This window comes from Pelobates fuscus, chromosome 6 (genome assembly GCF_036172605.1).
Source record: "Pelobates fuscus isolate aPelFus1 chromosome 6, aPelFus1.pri, whole genome shotgun sequence".
Taxonomy (NCBI): Eukaryota; Metazoa; Chordata; class Amphibia; order Anura; family Pelobatidae; genus Pelobates; species Pelobates fuscus.
In genome coordinates this window covers 3,938,307-3,951,119 of record NC_086322.1, presented here as the reverse complement: position 1 = coordinate 3,951,119, position 12,813 = coordinate 3,938,307, and the positions used below count along the sequence as shown (strand labels likewise).

General features: G+C 47.9%; 1 protein-coding gene across 3 annotated transcripts in view; it reads right to left on the bottom strand.

Annotated features, from left to right (window-relative positions):
- Positions 1-12,813, bottom strand: part of RTKN (rhotekin) — a 179,467-nt gene that overhangs the window by 53,019 nt on the left and 113,635 nt on the right. For all 3 annotated transcript variants that reach the window (XM_063457516.1, XM_063457515.1, XM_063457517.1), the window contains exons 7-8: positions 8,377-8,471; positions 4,013-4,119 (exon numbers count right to left, since the gene is read on the bottom strand). In XM_063457516.1, coding sequence (XP_063313586.1) covers positions 4,013-4,119; positions 8,377-8,471 — 202 coding nt within the window. The remainder of the gene's footprint in view (positions 1-4,012; positions 4,120-8,376; positions 8,472-12,813) is intronic.

Below are 12,813 nucleotides of genomic sequence, written 5' to 3'. Positions count from 1 at the left end.
TTACCATTTATTTGCCATATACCTTTTATTCTATTTTATTACTCCTATTTTTTTAACCTGGTCATACGTCACTTTGAAGCAGACAATCATCCAAAGAATCCTAGGTGGGGACTATACCATCCACGCCATCATATTGAGCAGTACATCCTGCTCATCCAAATGTGAGTACGCCCTCTACTTTTCAGACTTACTTTTAAGAATACAGTGAGCACTATATTTTGTTTCCATTTTTCTTTCATATTGAGGAACTGTCTACACCCATATCCCGACAGTGGGGGGCCAACGCCACTGAATGCTAATCATACTTGAGCAAGTACATGCTCTTGAATAGGTGAGTGAAATACCTCCCTTATATACACTCTATTCCATCTATTTAACACAGTCTGCACTATTGGAGTCTTTCTGTTTTTGTCATCCACATGTTCGTCATTGAGTCAAGAATTCCTAAGCTATAGAAGATTCAGCCTCTCATTGACTATATACTATCAAGTCGTTATTAACCCATTGGAACCCACAAGAATTTTTTCTATATACTGGGACTATTATGCACATCTCTATTTTTACTCTCCGTTTGTCTTATTATCATATGTGAGTAAATTATATATTTTTTTTATTCATTTATTGAAATTTTTCCTGTCTAGCGCGACCTATTATTGTGTTTTTTTTGCTATTTCTTTTCTGAGGACGTTGGAGGGAATCTCATACCCATAGGTTGCAGCTCTCTACTTGTTCATTTTCCTCTAGATCACTCAGCGCTGATCCTATACCCTTTTTTAGGTTCCGGGCTAAAGGTTACATTCTCTGGCTGAGAGGGCGATTGGGCGGGTTCTGGGGTAAAGGTTACATTTTCAGGCTGAGAGGGCGAATGGGCAGGTTCTGGGGTACAGGTTATATTCGCTGGCTGAGAGGGTGAATGGGCAGGTTCTGGGGTAAAGGTTAGACTCTCAGGCTGAGAGGGCGAATAGGCAGGTTCTGGGGTAAAGGTTACATTCTCTGGCTGAGAGGGTGAATGGGCAGGTTCCGGGGTAAAGGTTACATTCTCAGGCAGAGAGGGTGAATGGGCAGGTTCCGGGGTAAAGGTTAGATTCTCTGGCTGAGAGGGCGAAATGTTACATTCTCTGGCTGAGAGGGCGAATGGGTGGGATCTGTGGTAAAGGTTACATTCTCAGGCTGAGAACGCGAATGGGCAGGTTCTGGGGTACAGGTTACATTCTCTGGCTGAGAGGGTGAATGGGCAGGTTCTTGAGTAAAGGTTAGACTCTCAGGCTGAGAGGGCGAATGGGCAGGTTCTGGGGTAAAGGTTACATTCTCTGGCTGAGAGGGTGAATGGGCAGGTTCCAGGGTAAAGGTTACATTCTCAGGCAGAGAGGGCGAAAGGTTAGATTCTCTAGCTGAGAGGGCGAATGGGCGGGTTCTGGGGTAAAGGTTACATTCTCAGGCTGAGAAGGCGAATGGGCAGGTTCCGGGGTAAAGGTTACATTCTCTGGCTGAGAGGGCAGAAGGTTTATTCTCTGGCTGAGAGGGCGAATGGGCGGGTTTCGGGGTAAAGGTTACATTCTCAGGCTGAGAGGGCGAATGGGCAGGTTTTGGGGTAAAGGTTACATTCTCAGGCTGAGAGGGCGAATGGGCAGATTCCGGGGTAAAGGTTACATTCTCTGGCTGAGAGGGCAGAAGGTTTATTCTCTGGCTGAGAGGGCGAATGGGCGGGTTTCGGGGTAAAGGTTACATTCTCAGGCTGAGAGGGCGATTGGGCGGGTTCTGGGGTAAAGGTTACATTTTCAGGCTGAGAGGGCGAATGGGCAGGTTCTGGGGTACAGGTTATATTCGCTGGCTGAGAGGGTGAATGGGCAGGTTCTGGGGTAAAGGTTAGACTCTCAGGCTGAGAGGGCGAATAGGCAGGTTATGGGGTAAAGGTTACATTCTCTGGCTGAGAGGGTGAATGGGCAGGTTCCGGGGTAAAGGTTACATTCTCAGGCAGAGAGGGTGAATGGGCAGGTTAGATTCTCTGGCTGAGAGGGCGAAATGTTACATTCTCTGGCTGAGAGGGCGAATGGGTGGGATCTGTGGTAAAGGTTACATTCTCAGGCTGAGAACGCGAATGGGCAGGTTCTGGGGTACAGGTTACATTCTCTGGCTGAGAGGGTGAATGGGCAGGTTCTTGAGTAAAGGTTAGACTCTCAGGCTGAGAGGGCGAATGGGCAGGTTCTGGGGTAAAGGTTACATTCTCAGGCAGAGAGGGTAAATGGGCAGGTTCCGGGGTAAAGGTTAGATTCTCTGGCTGAGAGGGCGAAAGGTTAGATTCTCTAGCTGAGAGGGCGAATGGGCGGGTTCTGGGGTAAAGGTTACATTCTCAGGCTGAGAAGGCGAATGGGCAGGTTCCGGGGTAAAGGTTACATTCTCTGGCTGAGAGGGCAGAAGGTTTATTCTCTGGCTGAGAGGGCGAATGGGCGGGTTTCGGGGTAAAGGTTACATTCTCAGGCTGAGAGGGCGAATGGGCAGGTTTTGGGGTAAAGGTTACATTCTCAGGCTGAGAGGGCGAATGGGCAGATTCCGGGGTAAAGGTTACATTCTCTGGCTGAGAGGGCAGAAGGTTTATTCTCTGGCTGAGAGGGCGAATGGGCGGGTTTCGGGGTAAAGGTTACATTCTCAGGCTGAGAGGGCAAATGGGCAGATTCCGGGGTAAAGGTTACATTCTCAGGCTGAGAGGGCGAATGGGCAGGTTCTGGGGTAAAGGTTACATTCTCTGGCTGAGAGGGCGAATGGGCAGGTTCCGGGGTAAAGGTTACATTCTCTGGCTGAGAGGGCGAATGGGCAGGTTCCGGGGTAAAGGTTACATTCTCTGGCTGAGAGGGCAGAAGGTTTATTCTCTGGCTGAGAGGGCGAATGGGCAGGTTCGGGGTAAAGGTTCCATTCTCTGGCTGAGAGGGCGAATCGGCAGGTTCCGGGGTAAAGGTTACATTCTCTGGCTGAGAGGGCGAATGGGCAGGTTCTGGGGTAAAGGTTACATTCTCTGGCTGAGAGGGCGAATGGGCAGGTTCCGGGGTAAAGGTTACATTCTCTGGCTGAGAGGGCGAATGGGCAGGTTCTTGGGTAAAGGTTACATTCTCTGGCTCAGAGGGCGAATGGGCGGGTTCTGGGGTAAAGGTTACATTCTCTGGCTGAGAGGGTGATTGGTCAGGTTCCGGGGTAAAGGTTACATTCTCTGGCTGAGAGGGTGAATGGGCGGGTTCCGGGGTAAAGGTTACATTATCTGGCTGAGAGGGTGAATGGGCAGGTTCCGGGGTAAAGGTTACATTCTCTGGCTGAGAGGGCGAATGGGCGGGTTCTGGGGTAAAGGTTACATTCTCTGGCTGAGAGGGCGAATGGGCGGGTTATGGGGTAAAGGTTACATTCTCTGGCTGAGAGGGTGAATGGGCCGGTTATGGGGTAAAGGTTACATTCTCTGGCTGAGAGGGCGAATGGGCGGGTTCTAGGGTAAAGGTTACATTCTCTGGCTGAGAGGGCGAATGGGCGGGTTATGGGGTAAAGATTACATTATCTGGCTGAGAGGGCGAATTCTAGGGTAAAGGTTACATTTTCTGGCTGAGAGGGCGAATGGGCGGGTTATGGGGTAAAGGTTACATTCTCTGGCTGAGAGGGCGAATGGGCGGGTTCTGGGGTAAAGGTTACATTATCTGGCTGAGAGGGCGAAAGGTTACATTCTCAGAGTCTAATTGTGGCTTTTATTCAGTTATGTAGGTTGGAGTAATATAAAGCATAAAGTGAATTGTCTGGAAATTAGAGTAAATTTAAAGTGAATTTCAAAATGTAGACTTAAATAAAATAGAATACAGAGAAATCTTGTTGCCGATTACATTTTTTTTCCAATTTGACTATTTTGGCATAATGGACAATTTTTATTCTGTAATTCACATTTCAGTAAATATAATACTACATTAACTAGACTGTTTTTTACATTTATCACTCCCATTTCAATTGTGGTTTTGGAGACCATAAACAGGAAGTGAAGTACCAGTACACGAAGGACTCCGGACATCATCTCTTTGCTCATACAATCCGGCTGGGCAGTCAGTCGACAGCAAACACTCCCGTAAAGTGGAAGCCAGCAGGAACTCTCATCTGACAAAACAAAAAACAAACAGTGAGAGTCCGTCCATCCCATCGAAAACTAGGTGCCAAGTGCAGGAAATTATAACCAAACTTAATAAGTGAAGAACGGCAGGTCAGATTATAAGAAAACTGGTTTGTTTTTCATTTGTAAGAGATAAAAGAATGCATGTGTATATGAAGGACAGATGGTGTCGAGAAGTTGGAGAATGGATTGGAAATGATGTGCAGAGTCCCCATGTGGTATAGAGTATTTACTGCTACCTGCTGTCCCCATGTGGTATAGAGTATTTACTGTTACCTCCTGTCCCCATGTGGTATAGAGTATTTACTGCTACCTGCTGTCCCCATGTGGTATAGAGTATTTACTGCTACCTCCTGTCCCCATGTGGTATAGAGTATTTACTGCTACCTCCTGTCCCCATGTGATATAGAGTATTTACTGCTACCTCCTGTCCCCATGTGGTATAGAGTATTTACTGCTACCTCCTGTCCCCATGTGATATAGAGTATTTACTGCTACCTCCTGTCCCCATGTGGTATAGAGTATTTACTGCTACCTCCTGTCCCCATGTGATATAGAGTATTTACTGCTACCTCCTGTCCCCATGTGGTATAGAGTATTTACTGTTACCTCCTGTCCCCATGTGATATAGAGTATTTACTGCTACCTCCTGTCCCCATGTGGTATAGAGTATTTACTGTTACCTCCTGTCCCCATGTGATATAGAGTATTTACTGCTACCTCCTGTCCCCATGTGGTATAGAGTATTTACTGCTACCTCCTGTCCCCATGTGATATAGAGTATTTACTGCTACCTCCTGTCCCCATGTGGTATAGAGTATTTACTGCTACCTCCTGTCCCCATGTGATATAGAGTATTTACTGCTACCTCCTGTCCCCATGTGGTATAGAGTATTTACTGTTACCTCCTGTCCCCATGTGGTATAGAGTATTTACTGCTACCTCCTGTCCCCATGTGGTATAGAGTATTTACTGCTACCTGCTGTCCCCATGTGGTATAGAGTATTTACTGTTACCTCCTGTCCCCATGTGATATAGAGTATTTACTGCTACCTCCTGTCCCCATGTGATATAGAGTATTTACTGCTACCTCCTGTCCCCATGTGATATAGAGTATTTACTGCTACCTCCTGTCCCCATGTGATATAGAGTATTTACTGCTACCTCCTGTCCCCATGTGGTATAGAGTATTTACTGTTACCTCCTGTCCCCATGTGATATAGAGTATTTACTGCTACCTCCTGTCCCCATGTGGTATAGAGTATTTACTGCTACCTCCTGTCCCCATGTGATATAGAGTATTTACTGCTACCTCCTGTCCCCATGTGGTATAGAGTATTTACTGCTACCTCCTGTCCCCATGTGATATAGAGTATTTACTGCTACCTCCTGTCCCCATGTGGTATAGAGTATTTACTGTTACCTCCTGTCCCCATGTGGTATAGAGTATTTACTGCTACCTCCTGTCCCCATGTGGTATAGAGTATTTACTGCTACCTGCTGTCCCCATGTGGTATAGAGTATTTACTGTTACCTCCTGTCCCCATGTGATATAGAGTATTTACTGCTACCTCCTGTCCCCATGTGATATAGAGTATTTACTGCTACCTCCTGTCCCCATGTGATATAGAGTATTTACTGCTACCTCCTGTCCCCATGTGATATAGAGTATTTACTGCTACCTCCTGTCCCCATGTGGTATAGAGTATTTACTGCTACCTGCTGTCCCCATGTGGTATAGAGTATTTACTGCTACCTGCTGTCCCCATGTGGTATAGAGTATTTACTGCTACCTCCTGTCCCCATGTGGTATAGAGTATTTACTGCTACCTGTTGTCCCCATGTGGTATAGAGTATTTACTGCTACCTCCTGTCCCCATGTGGTATAGAGTATTTACTGCTACCTGCTGTCCCCATGTGGTATAGAGTATTTACTGCTACCTCCTGTCCCCATGTGGTATAGAGTATTTACTGTTACCTCCTGTCCCCATGTGGTATAGAGTATTTACTGTTACCTCCTGTCCCCATGTGATATAGAGTATTTACTGCTACCTCCTGTCCCCATGTGATATAGAGTATTTACTGCTACCTCCTGTCCCCATGTGGTATAGAGTATTTACTGCTACCTGCTGTCCCCATGTGGTATCGAGTATTTACTGCTACCTCCTGTCCCCATGTGGTATAGAGTATTTACTGCTACCTGCTGTCCCCATGTGGTATAGAGTATTTACTGCTACCTCCTGTCCCCATGTGGTATAGAGTATTTACTGCTACCTGCTGTCCCCATGTGGTATAGAGTATTTACTGCTACCTCCTGTCCCCATGTGGTATAGAGTATTTACTGTTACCTCCTGTCCCCATGTGGTATAGAGTATTTACTGTTACCTCCTGTCCCCATGTGATATAGAGTATTTACTGCTACCTCCTGTCCCCATGTGATATAGAGTATTTACTGCTACCTCCTGTCCCCATGTGGTATAGAGTATTTACTGCTACCTGCTGTCCCCATGTGGTATCGAGTATTTACTGCTACCTCCTGTCCCCATGTGGTATAGAGTATTTACTGCTACCTGCTGTCCCCATGTGGTATAGAGTATTTACTGCTACCTCCTGTCCCCATGTGATATAGAGTATTTACTGCTACCTCCTGTCCCCATGTGGTATAGAGTATTTACTGCTACCTGCTGTCCCCATGTGGTATAGAGTATTTACTGCTACCTCCTGTCCCCATGTGGTATAGAGTATTTACTGCTACCTGTTGTCCCCATGTGATATAGAGTATTTACTGCTACCTCCTGTCCCCATGTGGTATAGAGTATTTACTGCTACCTGCTGTCCCCATGTGGTATAGAGTATTTACTGTTACCTCCTGTCCCCATGTGATATAGAGTATTTACTGCTACCTCCTGTCCCCATGTGGTATAGAGTATTTACTGCTACCTCCTGTCCCCATGTGATATAGAGTATTTACTGCTACCTCCTGTCCCCATGTGGTATAGAGTATTTACTGCTACCTCCTGTCCCCATGTGGTATAGAGTATTTACTGCTACCTCCTGTCCCCATGTGGTATAGAGTATTTACTGTTACCTCCTGTCCCCATGTGATATAGAGTATTTACTGCTACCTCCTGTCCGCATGTGGTATAGAGTATTTACTGCTACCTGCTGTCCCCATGTGGTATAGAGTATTTACTGCTACCTCCTGTCCCCATGTGGTATAGAGTATTTACTGCTACCTCCTGTCCCCATGTGGTATAGAGTATTTACTGCTACCTCCTGTCCCCATGTGGTATAGAGTATTTACTGCTACCTGCTGTCCCCATGTGGTATAGAGTATTTACTGTTACCTCCTGTCCCCATGTGGTATAGAGCAGTTACTGCTACCTCCTGTCCCCATGTGGTATAGAGTATTTACTGCTACCTGCTGTCCCCATGTGGTATAGAGTATTTACTGCTACCTGCTGTCCCCATGTGGTATAGAGTATTTACTGTTACCTCCTGTCCCCATGTGGTATAGAGTATTTACTGCTACCTGCTGTCCCCATGTGGTATAGAGTATTTACTGCTACCTGCTGTCCCCATGTGGTATAGAGTATTTACTGCTACCTGCTGTCCCCATGTGGTATAGAGTATTTACTGTTACCTCCGGTCCCCATGTGATATAGAGTATTTACTGCTACCTCCTGTCCCCATGTGGTATAGAGTATTTACTGCTACCTGTTGTCCCCATGTGATATAGAGTATTTACTGCTACCTCCTGTCCCCATGTGGTATAGAGTATTTACTGTTACCTCCTGTCCCCATGTGGTATAGAGTATTTACTGCTACCTGTTGTCCCCATGTGATATAGAGCAGTTACTGCTACCTCCTGTCCCGATGTGGTATAGAGTATTTACTGTTACCTCCTGTCCCCATGTGGTATAGAGTATTTACTGCTACCTCCTGTCCCCATGTGGTATAGAGTATTTACTGCTACCTCCTGTCCCCATGTGGTATAGAGTATTTACTGTTACCTCCTGTCCCCATGTGGTATAGAGTATTTACTGCTACCTCCTGTCCCCATGTGGTATAGAGTATTTACTGTTACCTCCTGTCCCCATGTGATATAGAGCAGTTACTATTATCTTTTGTTCTCATGTGATATAGAGTATGTACTGCCACCTTTTTTCTCATTAGATGTTACATAGTTTACATTTTCTCCTTCAGACCCCCCACACATTGTTCCCCCAGCTTCCTGCTCTTACCTGTACTATTTATTGTCAGGTCATGTGTTCGGAATCCATCTTGTACGTGTGCCAGAGTCAGTTGTGTGTCCGCCAGGAGCTGGAACTTGGGACCCCTGACACAAAATGAGGAGAAAATCCAGTAAATGATTAGTTGGATGAAGCAGTTTACAAGAGGCGAATGCAGGACAGCAGTAAGTGCAAATCATACCAGCCACAACGAATGTACGAAGCGAGTACCAGCTCTGCCCTGGTTATCATCTGGTATTTGGTTACCGCAGGTGCTCTTTCAAAGTTTGTGGATGTGACAGACCCCTTTTGGGAGTAACAGATACCATCTCGGAGAATTGCCTGTTTGTACCGGGATTATCGTGGACTGCTCTGGATCTGTTCGGTATACGCAGCCACGTGGGGAGAACAATGAGTCGCGGCCATTTTGACCGCACAAACTAATGACCGAACCTCACGAACTTTCCACACGATGAATCTCCACCTTACCGGTAACTTACGCTCATGCTGTTCGACAGATCCAGAGTACCGAACTAGAGACACTATATCCACGAGAAAGTTCTCGTTTATGTTATGTGGTTCCAGAGTAAATTGTGCAAACGTGTATCTAGTGAACGGCCCAACCGATTTAGGGGATTTTCACGTATATTGTTCCCCTAGAGCTCCGTTCTCTGATACACGTAGTACATTGTATTTCCGTTGCATTTTGTGTATGTTATTAAACTTATAAATAACTGTTAAATATTCTGCACGGTACAGTGGGAGGGATTCCCACTGTAAATGTATTATCTCCTCCGGATACGGGGAGGAGTTGTTGTACGGCATAAAAGCCCGAGCTGCAGAATAAAGATTATTCCTACTTTTGACCCTCAACACAGAGTCTCGTCTCGTGCTTGGAGGGTGTGGCAGAAGCAGCCACCAGAGACTCTTATTTACAATGTAGTTGTCCTTAGCTCTATATATCTATGCATATAATGTATGTTGTACCAGCATGTTAATGTAATCGGTCCCCGAGCCAGATATACTTACCCGGTTCGGGAACCGATTAAAAGTACCGAATGCCAGACCACCCTGCTGTGGTCGTGTGTCTCCTGTTCAGAGAGAAACAATGTTGCATATATCGTTAATTGGGTCGTGGGTGGCCGCCGTTCGCCTAATCTCCACGTGGCGGCGGCCATCTTAACTGCCGAACAGCGGTGTTTGGTCGTCGAGCGTCTGGAACTAAAATCGGACGCTCGACTACCCAGACACCGCTCAGACCTCCAGGATCACCAAACCGTATGATCCAAACTACCGAACGGCCCGCCGTTCGGTAGTTTGCATTCCCCAGTCTAGGGGATTCATCCGAACCAAAGATTGGGGTCGGATGGCTGAGCTGTTCGGCACTTTTTATTCAGTGAAGTAGACCGACTACAGGGCCAGAATCTATGGAGCTGTTCTCGGCTACTGTGTCCCTGCAGTCGGTCAAATCTTTAAATATCTGTAACTCCCGAACCCCTGGTCTGATCTGGGTGAAATTTGAATATGTTACTCACCCAGAGCAGACCTACCAGGGGACCCCTCATTTATCATCGTACCCCCCCGTATTTAGGGGACATTCAGAAACTGGGGAAAACTCGGTTCCCACTAATTAATTTACCTGCTAATCTAAGGGGAGGAGAGGGAGGGGAGGGGATTGTGAGGTGATTGGTTGTTTTGAGTTACCTCCCTTGCATGGGAGAAAGCCATAAAAGAAATTGTGTGAATAAAGCTGGCAGTTGACCTCCAAGCTATGTGTCGTCTAGTTCTTGGAGGGAAGGGAATGTAACTACGCTACCCGTTTGATACCTGTCTTGGATTGCTGTTCCTGTCTACCAGCGGAGCTACCTTGGATCATACCTCTACTCCGCTACAATTGGTGGCAAGCGACGGGATCGTACTACACAGCAAGAGGCATTCAGCAGGAATTAAAAAGGACTGAATGGAAACAGATTATACCCTCTTGAAACGGGACACGCTAAAAGAGTTACTGGAAGCGAGAGGGAGGATAGCAAGCAACAAAACAAAGGCTATCCTAATCGCAGAACTCATGGAAGGAGACAGAGTCGCAGCTGCTGCAGCACCTCCAAGGGAGGGGGAAGAAACTGAGTTTACCAGAGAATATAGGGCCAGGATGGCTCTATTCTCACCAGCCATGGCAGCGCAGAAAGCAGACCAGGTGTACAACGATGTACAGGCCCTCTTTATGCAGCGATCAGCGCAGGGAAGCGCAACGTCTGCCCCCACCCCGCCAGCGAAAGCAAAAATACCGTACCAGGTATTCAAAGCATTTAATGATACCGAGGGGGACATTGATGGCTATTTACAGAACTTTGAACTTTTGTGCCAGCTGCATGCCATTAGCACTGAAGAACAAGTACGAGTGCTAGCGGGTAACTTATCCGGCCGCGCAGCAGATGCCTACCGAGCTATGCCGGCAGAGGATATCCGAGACTATCAGAAGGTAAAACAAACCTTGCTCGCACGGTATGCCATTACACCTGAAGCATACCGAACACAGTTCCGGAACTTACCCAAATCAGGAAAAGACTCACATGCAGAATTTGCTCACCGCCTACAACGGGCAGCTAACGGGTGGCTGGAGGCAGCCAAAGCCGTCACGGCCCAAGAGATCAAGCAGTTGATGATGCTGGAACAGTTCTACGAACGTTTGTCTCCACAGCTACAGATCTGGGTAAGAGAACGTAAGCCCCGTACTCTGCACGAGGCCGCTCAACTAGCAGATGAGCATCAGGACGCCCGGCGGGAACAGCATGTATCCAGTAGAGCGCAATCTACGCCAGCTGTTCCCCAGCTTACCCCAGTAAATCCGCCCCGACCAGGGGGAACCTACCAGTCCCAACCCCCCCGGTACAACAACCGGGCATCTATCCGGTGCCATGCATGTAACCAGCTGGGTCACATGCAACGAGACTGTCCCCAAAACCGGGCCCGACCGGCCTGGACCCCTCAACGACCACCAACCACCCCCCGAGCCGCAGTACACTGCTATCAGGGCAGGACCTGGGCTCAACCTTTCACCTCTACCCAAATAGAAGAACCCTTGGGCACCCTCCATGAGGTAAACCCGGTCCAGGCGGCCTCAGACAACCGCCAGGGCCACCGGCAAGTGGTCCATGTGGAGGGCAAGCGGCTGGAGGGGTTAAGAGATTCTGGGGCCACCATCACGCTGGTACGGAACCATTTAGTGGCCCCGAACCATCTCACGGGAGAATGTATTGCAGTTCGAGTGGCAGGGGGAGCTATCTACAAGGTACCCACTGCTAAACTACATTTGGACTGGGGAGCGGGGGCAGGACAAATTGAAGTGGGGATGATGCAGGATCTACCTGCCGATGTGATTTTGGGGAACGATTTGGGGGAGCTAACTTCCGCTTTTGTTACCCGGCCTCCTCCACAGGAAGCTTACCCGGTCGTCACCCGTCAACAGGCTCGCACCACGGCACCACACCTTGACTCTGAGGCTCAGGTAAGCACGAAACCCCCTGATCACACTGTATTACCCTGGGCTGCCCCATTAGAATTTGGTAGCGAGGTCGCCCTGGACCCGTCCCTACAGGTTTACAAGGACAGGATAGATAAAAACCAGACTGGCAGAGAGGGGGAGAGATATGCTTGGGATAAGGGGTTATTATACCGGTATGCAGAAAAGGTAGTAGCCGGGTCAATTCCTGTACCCATTAAACAGTTAATTGTGCCTCGAAAGTATCGACAAGAGTTAATGCGGATCGCCCACGACATTCCCATGTCCGGACACCTAGGGATCAGCCGAACCAAACATCGGCTGCTACAGAACTTCTTCTGGCCAGGGATATCACAGGATATTAAGCAGTACTGTAATACCTGTGATACCTGTCAGAGAGTGGGAAAACGGGGGGACCGATACAAGGCCAAACTACACACCCTGCCCATAATTGAAGAACCCTTTAGCCGGGTAGCGGTAGACATTATCGGACCGCTGAGACAAAAAAGCCCGTCTGGCAAGAAATACATATTGACCGTGGTAGACTATGCCACTAGATACCCCGAAGCAGTAGCCCTGACGAATGTACACGCCGAGACCATAGTAGACGCCCTCATGCGTATATTTACCCGTATGGGGATCCCCCGGGAGATCATTTCGGATCAGGGTACCCAATTCACGGCCGAGGTCACGCAACAGCTTTGGAAAGTATGCGGGGTCCGAGCTATCCTTAATTCCCCATACCACCCCCAGTCCAATGGCCTCTGCGAACGGTTTAATGGGACCTTAAAACAAATGATCCGCACGTTCGTAGCCACCCAGAAGAACTGGGAGCGGTTCTTACCCCATCTCCTGTTCGCCTACCGAGAGGTGCCCCAAGAGTCCACTGGGTTCTCTCCCTTCGAACTGTTGTTCGGAAGGAGGGTAAGGGGACCCCTAGACCTAAT